The sequence below is a fragment of the Elaeis guineensis genome, chromosome 2 (assembly GCF_000442705.2).
Source record: "Elaeis guineensis isolate ETL-2024a chromosome 2, EG11, whole genome shotgun sequence".
NCBI classification, from domain to species: Eukaryota; Viridiplantae; Streptophyta; class Magnoliopsida; order Arecales; family Arecaceae; genus Elaeis; species Elaeis guineensis.
The window spans coordinates 2,695,580-2,713,438 of record NC_025994.2 but is presented as its reverse complement, the minus strand read 5'-3'; the positions used below and the strand labels follow the sequence as shown (position 1 = coordinate 2,713,438).

Sequence of the window (17,859 nt, the reverse complement as noted above, 5' to 3'; positions counted from 1 at the left end):
AGCCTCGTGTTTGTCATCTATCATATAATGTTATATCCTTGGCATGATCTCCTGTTTTGAGGGATAGTTTTGTTCCTAACAATTGGACGCACAGTGTAATAAAAAAATTGCATGCCAGTGAAACTATAACAATTGTAATTACATGTAGCTGAAATTTATTGGTTCGGATAAACATAATTATAATTGTTGCAATGCATTTTTCTTTGGATGTGTTTCGAAGGTTAGAAAATAGAAATTACAAGTGGATAATAACTATTTAATGGAATCGACCAGGAAAGAACCACCACTCATTTTTCCAAATCTTGAATGCATACTAACGATTGCCGCACCCATGGATATATTGAAATTGGCACGCAGTGGATATTCACCCGTACCGGCTATGAGGAGGGCTGCACAGGCTTTGAGAGCAGTAGGTGAAGTGGGGCCCCAATGAGGTGGAAGAGATGAAGGGGGCGCAAAGGATGCATGTCACTGTAGAAGAAGGTGTTTGGATAGGAGATTTTATCGAACAACTTGCGGGCGAGATCTAGACGGGTAGTGATGTTAGCCAAGTTGCACTCACTTTTTTATGAGCATCCAAACCTGCTATTGGCGACCGAGAGGTGCAGGGAATTGGCCAGGGGATGAAGGCCGAGGAATGGGAAGTGCTAAAAATAGAGGGAAGTTGTTGCATCTTGATCTAATCTTGCAAGCCGAGTTGCTATAGCCTCATATGTTGTGGCTATAATTAATTAGACCTGTAGACAACCTAAAACAAACATGCCTAAATAACAATGCTACAATAGTACAGTAATAGTCCTTGCTCCTCATGTTGTATTGATGCTGCAATTGCTGGTGAGAATTGCTCTGCCCAACGCTTCTTGGAACTTATTTACCACCACCAAGATTTGAACCATAGATGAAGATGAATATATGCGATCCAACTGAGATAAGGATGGATGGCTTTTATTAACTTTTTCTTTAAGTTTTTCGATTGATAAAAACAGCAATCATAAAAGTATTAAAATGGTTTGAATATACATGTTTTCATTTAGAATATTATGATCAACCTAATATATTAGGAGTTTGTAAGTGCTATCTGGATCAAATACATACTTCCGTATTCTAACTTTCGATGGTAAAACAAAGTTCAATTTGATAGTGTTTCTACTAGAAAGGTGAAATCAAAATACTACGCCTTTCATTTATGTCGATCATGATGATCTGAAACTCTAAAGTTATTAGTTAATGTGGGAATTGCAAAGATGACGTCTTTTTCATAAAAAATAACCAAATGCTCTAGAAGAATGGTGCACTCATTATTTAGTATAACGACTTTAATTTCCAACGAAACCGAAATTTTGCTTTATCCTATTTATTCCAATTTCCATTGTACACCAATTAGAATATGCTATAGCATTATGGAACAGCTTAGAGGACCCAAAATCCATTATTACGGATTGTTAGGGGGAACAGTAATGCTATCATATAATCTATTAATTAGTAATACTTCTCTTTATTACTGGGTTGTGAGTGCTTATGATTACTTTTCATGTGGGTTATCCAGAATTTTTTAGATAGTTACTTTGTGCAATTTGGTATAATTAGTAAGATTATAATTGTTTCATGGAAACCCCTTAAAAGGGTGGTACTCAATGCCCCACTAAAAAGGAGCTGTTAATGATTTATAATTAATTATGAGTTGGCCGTCTTACACATAATCACATATATGTACTCCCGACATGCCCTACTCACGTTACAAGTAAACTAGTGTGACATATCTAACTTGATGAATATATCAGTGGAATTAGGAGAAAATTATGGAAAAAATCTCAAAGGTGAAGATTGCTATTACAATTTGTGTAACTTCTCCAAATCATAAGTTAAAAGAAATATGAGCACACTTGAACTGGTTCCCATACAAAATCTTGAGGGAAGCCAGAAAAAGAGGAAATAATACATATTTAGCAATCCATCATCATTCCAGTGAACTAAATGTACACAATCAATTATACCCCAATTCACACTGCAATTAAATATCAATTCTCATCCTCCTACCATCTGACTATTTTCTTTTCATTTGAGAGCATAGTCATAAGCCTCAGTCAATCCAAAATCAAAATTAGTGGGATGGACATGTCGATGTTCGTGCAGACATCGTGGTAGTAGTAGTAATTGTGGATGTTGTTGCTGATGATGTTCTTGGTGTCATCACTTGCTTCAATATAACTATTGGAATTGGACTCTTTTTTCTTTTCTCGTCCTCTTTGATCAATTCACTAGCAAATGATTCAGCTTCTCACCATTGGCTTGCTCCGACATCTTCCTCCCTCTAAACAAAACTGATTCCATATTTTTCTGTGCCAACATTTCCTCCGCTGCTCCTAACAATTTCCTCGCATCCATTGTGCCAGTAATCTTAGATGTGTGATGTCTTCCAGAATTGAAACCATGTGCCTGGAGAATTATATAAATTTATCAACAATGATGATTTTTTTTGAATATTTTGCACAAAAAGCATCCTTGCCAGATTGTGTTCATTAGAATAAAGGAAATTCGTCCCCACAGTACCTGTATGCGGACATAGTTGCTTGTCCTGTTATGTCCGAACGCCATTGCCACCGCTTGATCCACCTGATACCGTACCAGATTAAAATAAATAATTAGTAAACAATTTTTTTTAAACAAAATAAAAGAGGGGCATTTTTGTTATTTAGCTGCTTCGTTAAAGTTCTGTCTAATCACATCCGTCCAGACTGGACGGTTGTGATCATTTATCCGTACCGACAAATCGACAACTTTGGCAGGTTTTGCAGTGTTGGAGATATTACGACGTGTAAAAATGTTAAAAGTGAAAGAAAAATGAAAAACAGCTGGCGGGAATTAAAACCGTCCTCGGTCCGTACCATGTCAGCCACACCCTCCCCGGCGATCCTCACCAGCTCCGCCGCCCGCCATTACCTCCGGTGGCCTGGACCTCTCCGCTCCCCAGCGACACCACCAGCAGGTCCTCCACCCCGGCGGCGAAGGGGAACTCCTGCTTGTTGTTCAGCACGTGCGTGATCGCCGCCGCCGTGGGGTTCCCCATCGCCACCCCGCCGCCGACGGCAAGGATCCTCGTCCGCCCATCCACCGACTTCATCTCCACCGGCGCCGTCCCCGCCGCCGTGGGGTCGGCGCACGTGGCTGCGCACACATCTCGCATCCGGAAATCGTAGCCGTCCGTCTCCGCAGCGTCCGCCCTCGAGAACAGGAACGGCGCCCCCGTTGCCAGATCGTAGCACGGGATGAGCACCGGCTTCACGGTGTCGCGCAGCGTCGCGTCGGAGAAGATGCGCCGGAATATCGCCCCGGGTTTCCGGAATATTCCGCGGAGGAGCCCCTTCTTGGGGGCGAATGCGGCGCGGTTCTTGGCGAGGAACTGGAGAGCCTCGGCGGCGGAGAACAGGGGGTGGCCGTCGGGGCCGCGGGTGAAGAGCATGGCGGCGAGGACGCCGCCGGAGCCGGATCCCGCGGCGACGTCGAAGAAGTCCGCGATCCGCGCGGAGGGGTCGCCGGAGCGCTTGCGGAGGGAGGTCTCGAGGCGGGCGAGGGCGGTACCGGCGAGGAGGCCGTCGGAGGCGCGGCCACCGCCGTCGATGGAGAGTATCCGGACTCGGCACCTAGGGGTCTTTGCCGGCGTCTTCGGCGGGGTGGTAGCGAGGAAGAGCTTGGGGTCGTCATAGCCAAAGAGGAACTTGCTCTCCAAAATGGAGAAGATCTCGTAACTCAGTTTGTCCACGTCGAAGCTCGGTCCCATCAAAGCCGGCGTTGCTGCCATTTCTAATGTTATGAAACCTTGTCTTGGAGCCGGATTTCTCAAGAGAGGGAATGGAGAGATGGGATAAGGATGGGAAAGGGGGGAGAGCTCGTCCAGTGGATTAAATAGGGCGGGAGAAGCCGCGCAATTTAGCTACGAGACTGGTGCACGATAGCATTGGCTCGTGAGCCGTGGCGATTAATCGGCGGACGGGCTGCCGCCCCGCCCAATGGGAAGAAGCCAACGACGGGCACCTTTTATCTCCTTCCGTATTGACGAAAATGCCCTAACGAGTACGGCGCATTTATTGATGAAACGTGGACCGTGTGATGTAAAGTAGACGGTGGTGATTGGGTCGGCTACCGCGAGATGGGGAAAAGAATGATCGGGCGGAAGGTGGTACGAAGAGTCCTTTTGTCGGGATGGGGTTCGGGCGAGGGTTTGGCGAGGACGAGGGCAGGGCAAAACCCACGTGTGACAACGAGGGTAGGGTCACCGACGGAGGGGGATGGAGATAAGGGGAGGACCAGACGGCGGAGATCGGAAATCAGCGATATGTCGGGGAACACGTGACACGGCCAGATGGAGGATTGGAGCCACCGGATCCTTACGATTCCTTCTGCCAAATCGTCTCACGCCCTCATGCCGGAAAATTCACCCAAATATATTTAAAATATTTTTTTACTTATATATCCTTTAAATATTAAAATTTATTTGAATACTCTCTAACATATGTTTTGGATAGAACTGTATTGTCCGAATCGAAAACATAGCTAGGCTTTGGTTGTGATAGACCTATGGGGTCACTCACTAACCCACATATCGGTCACCGATAGCACTCTTGCGATCGATCCTTATGCCTACAGTCTATGTCAGGCTCCGATTGACGTTTTGATTGCAAGCTTTGCATCGGCTCGACCCATCTTCGTGTATATCAGATTGCTGATCTACATATCGACTATTGTTCTTATCATCAAAACGACCTCCAAGTATCGGACACCCGATTCAAGCTTCGGGTGCCAACCCCCATGTCCGGTTTGACCCATGCATCTACTGCTGATTTCCGTCTTCAATAATATGCGTGACAAGTCTTCGACCCACGCTTCTTCGACTTATGTTTTGATCGTCATATTCGAAAGGTTGATAGAAAACTCCCACATAATCTCTTCAAATAACGCAACTACTGGGACAGCCGGTTATTGGTCAGAAAAGACAACCACGATGTCCAATCCCGAGAAATCAGGTCAAAAATCTGGACGACGAATTCAAAGGAGTTGGAACAATCTTTAGCTCTTTCCTTTATGGCTCTCACATCAATTTATAAATAAGAAATGACCAAGGACCATTAAGGTATGCATTATTCTCCTCTCGTGTGCTCCTTCCCTTCTGTTCTACTGATTTCTTACTTGAGCATCAAAGGGTCCTACTGAAGTCAATTCCGATCAGAAACTTATTTTGCAGATCCGGTTGCTATCATCTTGCCGGTTGCTGCTTCACTCCGGCCAATCCGACCCAAGCCAGGATCTGTAGCAACAATATATATCCTCATGAAACATTTATTTTGCATATATATATATATATATATTATTATTATGTATGTGTGTGCTTTTTTTTTTAATATATGTATCAATATCTTTAAGGCCATTATGAAAATAGCGGTTTAAAACTAAAATAACTAAAATAGTTTAATCGATAGGCATGTAAAAAAAATATTTATAAAATATATATGCAATTAGCAACTTTATAAAGTACTTATGTAATTAATTTTACATATTTAGGAGGGCATACACATAGAAGATCTTAATTTTAGTTTTATATATTCAACTTATTTTAACATTCAGATTAGTCTGTGCTTGCTGTCAATGTTTCTATGAAAATATTGTTTAGAAAAAAGATAGATCCAATAATTGGATAACAAAAAAGTTATAAAATTCTTCTACCATCATAATATTATTTTCCTATATAATTTTTATTATAATTATTGTTATAGATGCATATATGAGGCATGGATTAGAATATAAAAGAGATTAAAATCTCTTAAAAGCATAGATCGAACTTCCTTGTTACTAATATGCTCATGGATGGAAGAACATCAATCATCCTCGAGCAAAAATATTAAGAACTCTAGAATCTTTTAGACTAACTAACAATCTTTGCACCCATATGATAGAAGCCACTCCTGATATTTAGTACCTTAAGCCACTTTTTTTAGAGCTTCGATTTTTTTGAAGAAGAAAATACCTAGCGTACAAATCCATCTTTTTATAATGATTTTAAATCAATCACCTGCCAATATACAAGAAGTTTTATAGCTCTAATAGATGAACATTGCAAATCTCATGCACTCAAAAATAAACTAAGCAAATATCTCATAACACTTTCATTTAAATAACTACAATGCTAAAGATAGGATATGACCATCTTCATATAAAAATGATACAATGAAGGGAACTCCACTGACAAAAGAGACTCAGATTCTGACAATAAAAATTCCAGCAAAGGAGAAGGGGAGAGAGAGAGAGAGAGAGGTGACAGTAGAGAAGGAAGTCAAGGAATGATTTTGACTCCGGACAGAGAAGTGAAAGAAAGAGATCAAGAGATATTGAAAGATTTCTCAAAGAAGGTAAAAGGATTAGGTTGATCTTGAGTGGAAGAGAGAAATCACATGAAAGAGGGAAAGTTCAACGAGTCAAGTAAATTTTCAGTGAGATCCGTTAATCCATTACTTGCTTCAAAAGTAAAAAGATAATATCATGGTTTAATTAATTTTAATTTAAATAAATATGATTTTGGTTAATGACATCAGCTGAACTGTTATATTAAAGTTATTTATGCAAAAATAGTATTTTATGATAGTATTGATATAAATATCGTTTTAGAAAGATATTTACTCAAATCTAATATTTAGAGGTTATTCAGGTGAAAATTTCTCTCACGATCCACCTATAGAGGCTCTTTACCTCTGCCACTAGGGCTGCTCTAGTTGACCTAGATTGAGCTTGATATCTTAGTATTTTTGTATACTTGGATTGGGAGCAGGACGATGACCTCCTTCCCTCTACCCTATCTCTCAAAAGCTAAGCAAGCCCAAGTTGGATAAGTTGGAACCTGATAGGGACCTTGCATAATATGCATCAATATGGTATAATATCATACCTCACCAACCTGATACTTGACTAGTATAGGTTAAGATATCGATTTATTGAACTTTGTCTGAATCCACATAAATATGCTTACAACAAGGGTTTGGTTGAATGCCACCTAATGAGATATTTCGACTTGAGCCTTTGATTCAAAATATATGGCATCATAGAGTTCCAATAAGAAAAAAGAGTTGAGAGAGTTGATCTGAACTATTTCCCTAATTTTTTTATAATAAAAACCATTTGAAATATGATTTATCTTATTTTAAAAGAATAGGGATAAATCAAGATTTCGTGGCACCTCTCCAACTTTTTTTAATGTAGTTTTAAGTGGACATCAATGCTAGGAAGATCTTTTTAATCAAGAAGAAATCTCTTAACATCCAAAGAGGCTCAAAATAATAGTACATAAATATGAATATACAATAGATTCATATTGTTGAGTATAAATAAGCCGAAGTCTTCAGTGGAATCGACTACACGACAACTTCGCCCGGGCTCCTACGGGAGCCGGGCTCCGTCACCAAGAACTCCAACAACTGCAGCCGCAAGCAGACTCCGCCCGGACTCCTACGGGAGCCGGGCTCCGCCGCCGACATCGACTACAGGACAGCTCCGTCCGGACTCCTACGGGAGCCGGGCTCCGTCCTCAGCGTCAACTGCTGGTAAGCCTCGTCCGGACTCCTACGGGAGCCGGACTCCGCCGCCGACATCGACTACAGGACAGCTCCGTCCGGACTCCTACGGGAGCCGGGCTCCGTCCTCAGCGTCAACTGCTGGTAAGCCCCATCCGGACTCCTACGGAAACCGGACTTCGCCTTTAACATCAACTACACGACAACTTCGCCCGGGCTCCTACGGGAGCCGGGCTCCGTCACCAAGAACTCCAACAACTTCAGCCGCAAAGCAGACTCCGCCCGAACTCCTACGGGAGCCGGGCTCCGCCGCCGACATCGACTACAGGACAGCTCCACCCGGACTCCTACGGGAGCCGGGCTCCGTCCTCAGCGTCAACTGCTGGTAAGCCCCGTCCGGACTCCTACGGGAGCCGGACTTCGCCTCTAACCTTGACTGCAGAAAAACTTCGCCCGGACTCCTACGGGAGCCGAGCTTCGTCCTCGACTCCAAAGACCGCAAAGCAGACTCCGCCCGAACTCCTACGGGAGCCGGGCTCTGCCGCCGACATCGACTACAGGACAGCTCCACCCGGACTCCTACGGGAGTCGGGCTCCGTCCTCAGCGTCAACTGCTGGTAAGCCCCGTCCGGACTCCTACGGGAGCCGGACTTCGTCTCTAACCTTGACTGCAGGAAAACTTTGCTCGGACTCCTACGGGAGCCGAGCTTCGTCCTCGACTCCAAAGACTGCAAAGCAGACTCCGCCCGGACTCCTACGGGAGCCGGGCTCCGCCGCCGACATCGACTACAGGACAGCTCCGCCCGGACTCCTACAGGATCCGGGCTCCGTCCTCAGTATCAACCGCTGGTAGGCCTCGTCCGGACTCCTACGGGAGCCGGACCTCCCCTCTGACTTTAATTGCAGGGAGACTTCGCCCGGACTCTTATGGGAGCCGGGCTTCATCCTCGAAGCCAACAACTTCAGCCGCAAGCAGACTCCGCTCGGACTCCTACGGGAGCCGGGCTCCGCCGTCGACATCGACTACAGGACAGCTCCGCCCGGACTCCTACGGGAGCCGGGCTCCGTCCTCAGCATCAACCGCTGGAAGGCCTCGTCCGGACTCCTACGGGAGCCGGACCTCCCCTCTGACTTTAATCGCAGGGAGACTTCGCCCGGACTCTTATGGGAGCCGGGCTTCATCCTCGAAGCCAACAACTTCAGCCGCAAGCAGACTCCGCCCGGACTCCTACGGGAGCCGGGCTCCGCCGCCGACATCGACTACAGGACAGCTCCACCCGGACTCCTACGGGAGCCGGGCTCCATCCTCAGCGTCAACTGCTGGTAAGCCCCGTCCGGACTCCTACGGGAGCCGGACTTCGCCTTTAACCTCGATTGCAGGAAGGCTTCGCCCGAACTCCTGTGAGAGCCGGACCCCGTCCTCGATTCCAACGGCTGCAGACAGTCTTCGTCCGGATCTCTATGGTGGCCGGACTCTGACCACTGTCGAACTTCAGCCGACAGATCAGCACTCCCAGGCCACAATCGCGGCCACGATTCTGCTACATTTCCTGCGGCGGATTCCGCGCAGCTCCACCACTCCCTGACAGGCCGTAGTAACGATCGCAGCACTGCTCCACTCTCTATGATGGATCCCGCGCGGCTCCATTACTACCTGACCAGCCACGATAAACGGCCACGATCCTGCTCCACCTCCTGCAACAGATACTGCACGATTCTCCCATCCACTGGCAAGTCATGACGACAAACGCCGCCCCACTTCATGCGGCAGACTCCACGTGGCACGCCCCAGCGATAGCCACGGGTCCGTTCCACTACGCTTCGCAGCAAACTCCACCTGGCCCTGGGCAGTCCACTGCCAGACGTTACAAACGTCGCCATCAATTCGTTGCTTCCTCCGCCTATAAAGGGGACTCAGATACGTTATTCGATAAGCTCATTTCTTATCTCAAACTCTGCTAAATTCTCCGTTCGAGCACTCCATTCTTGTTGAGGCAAAGAACTGACTTGAGCGTCGGAGGTCTTGCCGGAGCAACCCCACCTCCGGTTTAGACTTCCTTTGCAGGTCCGGTGGCGACCGCGCTCCCCAACTCCAGCTTCTCCGGCGCAAGCAGATTTTGCACCAACACATATCTATTGGTTTTATAAGAAAAAAGTCCAATCAACAATCGTATGTTAATAGGTACTAAGATTTTACACCAAAGGCAAAAGATCGTGAACTTTAATTCGATATGAAAATAAGAATACTGTATACATTACTCTCATATCATGTCCAAGCGGATTAAATACCTCTTCAATAGTAGGCCGATAATAAGTCTGGCCATCGAAGGCTTACCCAACTATTCTGGATTACTAATCAAGTGGCTTTGAGAAGGAGACACTTAAATCAAAAGAAAATGACCTTTCATTCCTAATGATATGAGTTTGATGTTTCATTTATTTTGACTATAATATGTTGTTAAGTTTTATATTGTTGGAGTATTTGAAATGAGACCCTAATAAAAGTCTATAAGGTAACTATTTTAAGTTTTATGCATATTAAATATTAAATAATATTTTTCTGAATTATTATGATATAATTATATATAGAAATGGGAGTCCAACTTCAACCTTGATGCTATATTATTACCTCCATTAGCACATCATTCTAACTATTTTTTTAATTCTCAAATGAGGTATTCCATGTATCTTTCATAATCAATTATTTATACTTTCATATAACACTATATACTTGAATGAGGCATTTAACATGATGTTTTTCAATTGGTTATTACGAGATGAAGAAAGAAATGTAGAAGAGAACAAAAAGATTGATGTTTGTTCCACCTTATCAACGAGTTATTTTTTCCTGAGAAATGGATAAAGGAATTACCATAGTCGGAATAGATCCTAGCGCCACACTTGTACACATTGTTGGAGAGTAGCTTCAATTGGAATGGCACATCCACTTCCCGTCCAACATACTACTCCAATTATTACACTAGAACATATGCATGGGATTCCTTATTTACCGTAATCAAATTTTAAAATGTCAGCTATGTCAAAGAGTTGCATGGTACTCTCTTGTCTGTTCATATACTACAATTATTGTCCTCACATTACGGTAACAGTTGACAGATAATATCAATCCAGATCCATTTTCATATTCGAATCTATTTGGATATGAATAAAAAATTTGACCATCGAACTAATATTCATATCCATATATATATCCGTAAAAAAAAAAGAGATATGGATATACATAGATAATTATCTGATTCATAACCAAATATCTGATTCTATTTATAATACCATCAATTTTATATACAACTTATAATGATATACTGTTAACTTAATTTACTATCCACTTGATCATATTTTTTATTTTATGATCATAAAGTTTAATTATCTAATGATTTATATCCATATTCATATCTATATATTTAGTATTTGATTCATATCTTTATCTGTTTAAAATAAATATTGATATGAATTTTTCTATCCAACTAATATTTATATCATTATCTGCATTTGTCAAACACAACAAATATGGATATGGCTATACTCGTATATCCGATCCATACTTAATCTAATTTCAGCCTCTATTTCACATTAAGCATGTGATTTGGTGTTAGGTTTATGTTGATTGAGTAGGGCTTTGAAATGAGCTTAATGCCTGGTCATGTCTGCAACTGTTGGCGGGTTGACGGGTTGGTACAAAACAAATGTGGTACAATAACAAGAAGCCGTGTGCTTTGCCAGGCCAACCACTTTATTCTCTTATTTTTCAAATTCTTCCATTGGAGGTACCTGAGAGCATGAGTTTGTTTCTTTATTCCTCCAGATAACCATAGATATATCTTGGTCTACCTAAAAGGTGGCATCCCTTGGACTAGGAAGTTTCCCCTCTCTGTTTTCTGTATCCTTCTTGGTTCCTCGTGTGTTTAAATAATCATGGAATCATATTTTGGTCGTGCAATGGTTTCGTCCCATCTCATAATGTTTCACACTAAGAAAAGGGATTGTTAATTTGTTAAGGGTCTCCTGCACTCAATTAAAGAAAAACTATTCTTTTACGCTAAGGTTTTAGAATGGGAGCACAAGCTCGTGCTCTCATGAAAACGCATGGTGAGTCTTTGATCGATGACTTGGTAGCCATAGTGGGGGGAAAACAACAATAGACTAATATATTCTCTCAGAGAAATAATAGGCTAAATATAGTTTCATAGTAGAATCTTGATATGTCAACTTTTATTACTTGTTCAAAAGTGCATGGAGTTCATATATTTCATGCACCTTTCTTGATATAATATTACTACTTCATATTAGTGTATGAAAGGTTCAAAGAGAATCATGTATATTGCAAAAAGATTCCTTAACAGGAACATAGAGATTACAAGAGTAGATCCTGACACATTAATTGATAGATAGATACTTTGTTAGCATACTTTATTACGAAATATGATGTTTCAATGTCATAGCAGTTATTATATCCAATTATGGTACTGCAATTCATAACAAGTTATTGCAGCTAATTGTGTCACTAGCAAGTTTGAAATGGGAGGCATCCTATTTGTCACATCATTCTTTATGAATGGAGGGAAGTGCACTTTGAAAAATTCATCATTCAAATTTAAATACCATCTGGAAAGTGTTAATTTTTACAAGCTTAACCACCAATTAACAATTTAATTCATACATGCGCTGTCATGGATTGTTACTATTCTATGGATAATTATATATATGGCAACCATATGATGCAGCTTTTTAAATGATGGAATAGATTGCCTATCAAAGTGGAGAGTGGTCCACCAATTCACAAGTTACTCAAGGACATATGTTTGGTTGAGCCAAGTGAACCAAAAAAAAGGACTTTCACATGCTTTCTGAAAGTTACATTTTCAAAAATAATCTTTGTAAAAATGAGCATTTCTGCTATTTGCTTTTTTAAGACAGTAATGCTGACAGAGATTAGTGGAATAAAATAACAATATCAGAGGATTGATTACTTTGTTATGTTGAGGTAATATTAGAGCATAATTACTATTAAAATATAAAAATAATGATCTAGTTCCTAAAAGATAATATTTTATTATTAATTTAATTCTTTAAAATATTCTAATTAAACTAATTATTAATTATAAATATTTTCTAATCAGTTATTTTAGTATTATTAATTATTCGATATCTAAAATGTACTTAATATTTCTATTACGTAAATTGTAACATAAGACTTGGAAAGTAAGCTGTCTTCCTTAAGTAGCATGCATTGATCAAATATGATTGTATTATTTTAATACTTATGAGATATTTAATTAAAAATTTTAATTATTTGATATTTGATATTATTGAATATATATGAGATGAATAAAAGCATCACTAATTTATTTCTAGTTATCCTTGCAATGTTTGTAATTTTTCCAAGCTGGCATCCTTTGAGGTAGGAGCAACATCACTAATCATATCCACGAACTTGGATTTAGGAAAGAATAAACATGTAGCTAACGATATTGAATTAATATTTAGATATCATTAACTATTACAAGGAGGGGGATATCCAAACTATACATCCAAATCACAACTTTTGACACCCAGGACCCATCATAGTAGTAAAACTGATTTACAAGGGATATCAATTACAACATTAATAAGTGTTTCCAATTGCGAACAATAGTCCTCTAAGATAGTCCTATATCTCCCATCTTGCACGCAAACCTTAAAATAATTAAGAAAAAGTAGTAAGATATATAAAACAATATATCCCATCATGGTAGACATCATATGTTCTGCATGGGCTCAGACACTAAGGGCTCGTGTCAAGAAGGCATTGAAAACCATAGAGCACAATTATCATGATAACCTATGAATAAATAACAAAACCAAATAATAAATACACCACATCATACATCAAATAGATTCAATTTAAAGCCATCTTGCAAGGTACTTGTATACAAGTATAAAATGAGACATGTTCTGACAAGGCATACAACAAATGTGATGAGAATAATAGCTTTCAGCTTGCCAACCATTTATGCAATCTATATAAAATTCTGTTGTGATAAACCAATGAACAAGGAATAAGAAATTAAAAAAAAAAAAAAAAGATGCAATAACCAACCACCAGCAGCAAGCAGTGAACAAGCAGCAAACTGCCAACATAACATAATGATAGAGCTCCCACAAATCCATTTCAATCAATCACATGGAGATTAATAGCATCTAGATGCACTAACGTTTGCAAGTTGATTACCTCCTAACATTAATGTGCAGGTCCTAACATTAATAACATCTGTCTGTGATTACCTCCTACATTAATGTGCAGGTCCTAACATTTGCAAGCTGAGGATCAAAAAGAGCATGTTAAGGAGGAATAGTTTGTGTAAATCTAGATGTACTATAAGATGTTATTTTTCATGGTTGTATGATAACTGTATCATTACGGTTGTACCAAACCGAGTTGTTTGAATTTTAATCTTATGCATAGTAAAATATTACATTGAAATTGTATAATTTTTATATGTGAATAGTTGTGCAATCAATATTTTATCTCATTGTTGCAATTGCTTTGAATGGCACATTTGGTTGTATAATGATTCTTTCTTTCCCTTTTTTTTGGTTTGATTGGTTATATCACTTTGGTAGTTTTTATTGAATGAGACAAGTTGAGAGGTAAGCTCATGACCCCATTTCAGGTGTAATGGGATATACCTACTTATATTACCAACCCAAATAGGTAAGCAAACATTGGAAAGCTACTTGCTACAACTGCAGTCCCTGCAAACCAAACACTGGATTGGTAACTCCAAATCTTCCATGCTCATATAACCCTGATACATGTAAAGTGGGAGACGCAAGTATCCATAATGGGTGGAACTGAGTCGGTAGTGGCTTCCACCCTGGGAAGTCAGGTTCTCACTTTCATGGCTAACCAGCTGGAGCGACTGGGAGTCGCTTCTAGCACGAATTAAACGTGCCTTCAACTGGCTCCTTCGGGTCGTGGCAGGGCATCTATCTACCTATCTAAGGTGTACAAATTATTTGCAGCAAACCAATTTTGTCTTATTAACTTTAAATTAGAAAAAAAAAATGTAAAACGTATGTAATCCAAGAACCAAAAAAGAGAATTGCAAGCACGTGCTGCATGAGTTAATTAGACGTATTCAAATCAAATATTTTGCGACAAAATTGTCACTCCTTTAATCACTCATTGTCAAGCAAAAGCATCCAATGAGCATGCATGACATGATCTACCAATAACTCAATAAACAAAAGAAGAGGTTTCTTGAAAGTGATGTCTGTTGGCTCGACCACTAATCGTAATCTTTTCCGACTCCAGTTTAACAGAACAAAACGAGGTTCAAATAGAGTGACTCGCACCATGAGATGAAGGTGTTCTGTTCTTTTCTCGTTAATATTTCTCGTTGAATGGGCACCATATTTATGTGCCGAAAAAAGAATTGGCACCATATTTTTGGAATTGACATATGATATAGAACAAAAGATTCTCCACCTAAGCAATAGATACCAAAGGTATGTTTAGTTGGGGAGGGGTTGAGCTCTGGAATAGGAATGGGCATGAATGACTTCCGTTTCAAACTCGCATTCCAGCCATTTGATTAGTGGGAATTCTGTTTTTATTCGGATTCTAAGAGAGAATAAAAATAATCCAATCCTTCAAAATCAAATACCGGTTCTCTCTTAATGTTCAAATCTGATTCCAATGTTAATTCGAATCACAGACCAAATATATCAGAGATATTACTTTTCTAATTCCCATTCCGATCTATTCCGATTCTAATTCCAATTCTAAACCAAATGCACCCAAATACTAATTTGAAAGGTTTCTTCCCTATAGTTTCCGTTATTGGGATGGCTAGGTCCTATGCTAAATTGGACCATATCTTTTAGCTATTTATGAGCTTATCCTCATTGTTGTCATCATTGTGAGACATACACAACTCTTACGCTCGTAGGCTTCAAAAGTACATCAATACACTAGCTGATGATCTCTAACCTAAATTTTGAGTTGTTGCTATCAGAATTTGAAAAGGTATGTTAGGCCCTAGCCTGCCTCTAGGAGAAACCGTATCAAGAACCAATTCGCACCAAAATGACTAGGGCAAAACATCCAAAAAGTCACATTCTCATAAATTCGGTTCTGGACCACCTTCTCTCTCTCTCTCTCTCTAATTGTTTTTTTTTAATAAAGAAATAACTCTCTATGATTGTTAGTTTGCTAAGCTGATTTTCAATTTCCAAGATTTCTTTACTCAAAAAATAAAGTCCTTGCATTTTTAATGTTTTCCTACAACAAATTGATCACATTGTTTCGATGCTAACACTGATCATTTGTATATCATCCATATTTATACATTTGAACTTCTGAACTGGTTGTTGATGACTAACTAATGATCCTCCACTTAATTCCACAACCAACTCATGCTCAAAGCAATTTATCCATACAATAATAAATGGTGATGTCACAAAGCCAACTCCAAATAATTGGAATGCTTGTCGACTATGGTTGCAACAAGTCAATATGAATCTAAACATTGTGGAATAAGTTGGGGATATCCCTCAATGTGGTAGGATCAGATATACCCCAACTTCATGCCAAACATTCGAAAAAAATGGATCTTATACCATAGTGGGGATGTCTCCTAGCAATATATATACGTCTATCCTACCAAAATTATGGAATAGGCTTATGAAGTGGAGCGTGTCCCTATTTTCTTCAATTATCATTTTTCCCTTATCCCCTCTGCTCTACATAATGAAGAAATTGAGAGGGTAATTTGGTCTTCGAGATAAAATCTAAATTATCATGAAATTCAATGCACATTAAATTTAGCATATTCCCTTAACCTATTTTCTGAACTTATTCCTAAATCAAATACAGACATGCCTTTTGTGTAGAATAATTTATTCGTTTGACAACGCAAGAGATGTCCGTCCTCCAACTTATCCTCCAACCAAACACTACCTAAGACCGCATTGGAATGGGGAATAAGGAGGGGATAATCCCCTATTCCATCCCTCTTCCGACCAAGCGGTCTTTTCTGGCTGGCAAGATAATCTCAATTCCCACCTTAGACCGCATAAAGGACATCCCTCTCACTTTGGGAGATTAGTCAGTCCGGGAAAAGAAGGGATGGGAAAAACTGATTCCAGCACACATCACACGCCAATGATTATATTGCTCCTCCACTTATCTATCCACTCTTAAATATACAAAAAAAAAAAAAAAAAAAAAAAAAAAAAAAGGTGATAGTGTAGTTTTATTTTTGTAATAAAAGATAATAGGAAAATTAAAAAAGCATTAAATATACTTTATTCTCTCCTTTCTTTTTTCCCTTCCACTTGTTCCTCCAACCAAACATCAAAAGACACTTATCCTCAGGGAATAAGCCATCTCTCTCTCTCTCTCTCTCTCCCCCATTAGACCCCGATTCTTTGGGACCTCAACATTACCTCAAGGACCACCATCATACGGCTAAATACGGACATTGCCTAACCTCATCCATCGCCAGCTGTAATATCCATGTTCTGCCAAACAGCTTTCAGTCAAAGAAGCATCCATTTCAGAGGAGCCAACAACTGCTACAAGCCCCATCGCCTCCACGTTTCTTAGTTATAGGCTTATAGTTATTGCAGCCTCTCCCATTTCTCTCTCTCCATTAGCATCCATCCGGTGGGGGCATGATACAAAGCTACCCTGCCATTTTTCATTGAAGAGTTTTGGCACCATCCTATAGAGATAACCTCAATATTCAATTAATTTTAGAAGAGTCAAAATAGTTATTATTTTCATGTTATTTTACCATCTATCTCCCTCACGCATACACTGACACAGATTTGTCACCATTGTTGTCCAAGCATCCAGAGAGAGGTGTAGCCAACCGAGCAATCGGAGCAATGATATAAATGGTATGTACTGCCACTGTTGGAATCCAATGCGGCTGAGTTTTATGCACGCGACTTCAAACCACAACTTTGTGTGTTGGAATTGGCTTCCCATTAGGTTGCTATGTCCACCTCAATTCGATACAAAGAGCTTTGCTAATGATAATAATGATGATGATGGCATGTAGTTCGACCGTCCGTCAGTGTCTCTGTACGTAGGGTTACAATAGCCATAAATTATTGTGCATACTATGTGTCGGAGATCCACCGGTGGTAAGAGAAATCAAGGCAGGGACAGGGAAACTTGGCCCATGGAGAGAGGGGAAAAAAAAGATTTTTTTTTTTGATTAAAAAAATTGATTTTTACTGCACCAACAAGCTCCCATTGCGCCTATGTGATCGGGGATACATATGAGTCGGA

At 40.4% G+C, this 17,859-nt stretch overlaps 1 protein-coding gene across 1 annotated transcript; it reads right to left on the bottom strand.

The window, feature by feature from the left end:
• Positions 1–1,794: 1,794 nt before the first annotated feature.
• On the bottom strand, positions 1,795–3,990 carry LOC105033471 (patatin-like protein 3). The gene is given in 5 exon segments (XM_010908302.4): positions 1,795–2,274; positions 2,277–2,436; positions 2,551–2,613; positions 2,886–2,929; positions 2,932–3,990. Coding segments are annotated over 5 exon segments (1,308 nt in total). The 5' UTR covers positions 3,800–3,990; the 3' UTR covers positions 1,795–2,101.
• Positions 3,991–17,859: the final 13,869 nt, after the last annotated feature.